The sequence below is a fragment of the Propithecus coquereli genome, unplaced genomic scaffold (genome assembly GCF_000956105.1).
Source record: "Propithecus coquereli isolate 6110/MARCELLA unplaced genomic scaffold, Pcoq_1.0 Scaffold5, whole genome shotgun sequence".
Lineage (NCBI taxonomy): Eukaryota > Metazoa > Chordata > Mammalia > Primates > Indriidae > Propithecus > Propithecus coquereli.
The window spans coordinates 7550087-7552445 of record NW_012150840.1 but is presented as its reverse complement, the minus strand read 5'-3'; the positions used below and the strand labels follow the sequence as shown (position 1 = coordinate 7552445).

At 29.3% G+C, this 2359-nt stretch overlaps 1 protein-coding gene across 2 annotated transcripts in view; it reads right to left on the bottom strand.

Moving 5' to 3' along the window:
• Positions 1 to 2359, bottom strand: part of GPHN (gephyrin) — a 577313-nt gene that overhangs the window by 282437 nt on the left and 292517 nt on the right. For both annotated transcript variants that reach the window (XM_012656203.1, XM_012656202.1), the window contains exon 5: positions 1150 to 1244. In XM_012656203.1, the coding sequence (XP_012511657.1) occupies positions 1150 to 1244 (95 nt within the window). The remainder of the gene's footprint in view (positions 1 to 1149; positions 1245 to 2359) is intronic.

Sequence of the window (2359 nt, the reverse complement as noted above, 5' to 3'; positions counted from 1 at the left end):
TAGGTAACATAAGTAAGGGTTAAAAAAATGACCAGCATAAAAGAATCAACTTGAGTTCCTTGAAGACCAGCATGAATTTTTAAATTTAAAGTCTCTATCACACTGCTTTAATTCTTTATTTGCTCTAACAAAAATTAAATGTTATAGTGTATGTGACACCCAAGAGAATACAGTTAACTAATGACCAATCCACATTCTCCTGTGTCTCTGCTTCAAGTGGCTACCATTGATGGGATATAAACTTAGTCTAAATAACAGAAAGAATATTATGACTCATATTCCTTATAATTAAATATATTTACATTTATATTCATATTGCACACAGGATACATATATGATTATAAATTATGAAAGCCTGAAATTATAAAGTTGCTGTGTATGTTTAGATTGCTCTGAGATCAACTGTATATTAATGAATGGTCATTAAATCAACAGATTTTACGTTGACACTTTTATCTTTAAGAGATATATATTGTCTTCATTTAGGGGATTTTAATCTAAGAGTTGCTAAAATAGTAGCAAATAACTAAATGACCACATTGAGGATGTATGTCAATATCTATATCAACAAAGGCATAGTTTTAAATATACTAATTTAATATAATATTAATATAATAATTTAAATATACCAAGTTGTCAGGAATGAAAAGATTATCAATACGAATTGAGCTATTTTTTATGATAATACATCAACATGCTTATTTATAAATTGGAATAAAAAGTTCCTAACCTGTGTGAACAGTTATTTTAATAAACTCTGCTGTTTGATTAAATTAGTATTTAGCTACAATTAATGAATATCAATTATTGATTAGAAACAATTACAAAAAGAATAACTTTACATTTTAATAAACTGAACTTTTCCCTGGATTAGGATTGAAAAGTTTTTCCAGTAATATAACATTCTCTAAAAGTTTAACACAGCAATCAAAATGAAAACAAAACAAAAACACAAATAAAAAACAAACAACGCGAGGTGTGGAAACTGTGCCTGAGATTTAGCTGGACAGAATACTAAGACTCTTAATTGTGGGAAAAAAAGGGCCAAACTTAATTTTCGTGAGTAAAATTTTTTAGATTTATCAGTCTATTGTATTGTTTACTGGTATGGAATTAACTTTCTTTGCAACATGTTCGTGACTTTCTTACCTAGAGAGCATGCCCAGAGGTGTAACATTAAGTGATCCCATCAGCATTGCCAGGGCCATCCCTGGCGCTTCCCGTTCTATTACTTCTTTTGTGGCCTGTAATTAAAGATTAAATAGCAGACTGAGTGAAATTAGCCAAAAAAGAAGGAAGTCAGAGTAGTAAAATCCACTTAAAAAGAATTATAAACCAGGCTTTCTATAAACCATAATTTGTAGTTGCCCAAACATTTATCTTTCTTAAGGCATCCAGACTCAACATTTTAGGGCCACTGAATAAAAGCTGAGGAGCAAGAAAATACAGAGAAGTTTTATACTGTATTAGTAGTCCTTTCTTATTTCTTATATCTCAGAAGTACTTCAAAGAAATCTCATCTCACTTAATAACCTAAATTCCAAAAATGAAGACTCAGGTTACTATAATAGCTCAATAAATTTTTAAAAGAGTAAAAAATGTGGATATTTTTCCTTGCCTATCACTTTTAAAATAATTAGTCCCTGAAAACCAGAGATAATCTATATCTCTCCTACTTCTATGATTAAAAGTAACTCAAGAAGTCATCAAGTCAACTTTCCCCATGTACAGGCTAAAAGAAAAACTCTACGTTTACCAGCTTCCGTATCTTCAATATAAATTAACTATCTGATTTTTTTAAAAAAGAACTAATGAAGTAATAGACTTTAAATATATGCTAGAAGTTTTAGGATAGGGCATTCTTAAGACAAGTATAGTTAAACCTGGAATAAGCTAATGAAGGAGATAGGAAAATTTCATTTTCTAAGTGTCAATCAAAATACGTATATATTTCACTAGTAATATAATGGTCAAGATACATTTTAGGCTAAAAGTTAGGGGTAAAACACATGACTTAATCCATTTCTAGTCCTCTGTTTCTATAAATGAAGCAAGTTACAATAATTGGAAGCAATATGGGAAAAAAGTCTGCAAAATAAAGTATTCCAGTAAATAACAGGAAAGGGAAACAAAATAAAAAGTAAATTATGGAAGAATATAGAGAAAGGTTGATATTTCAATATTTCATTAAAAATAGAATGATAAATCCTAAATAAGATTTACCTCTGGGCAAAAGTTTTGCTCTGGGCAAAAGTTGAGAACTTGGCAAAGCAGTTAAAATGCATCAAATATGTATTAGATGCTAACTGTTTAAAATAAACTTTAGAATGCATAGAAATTAGGTAGTTAATCCCTTATA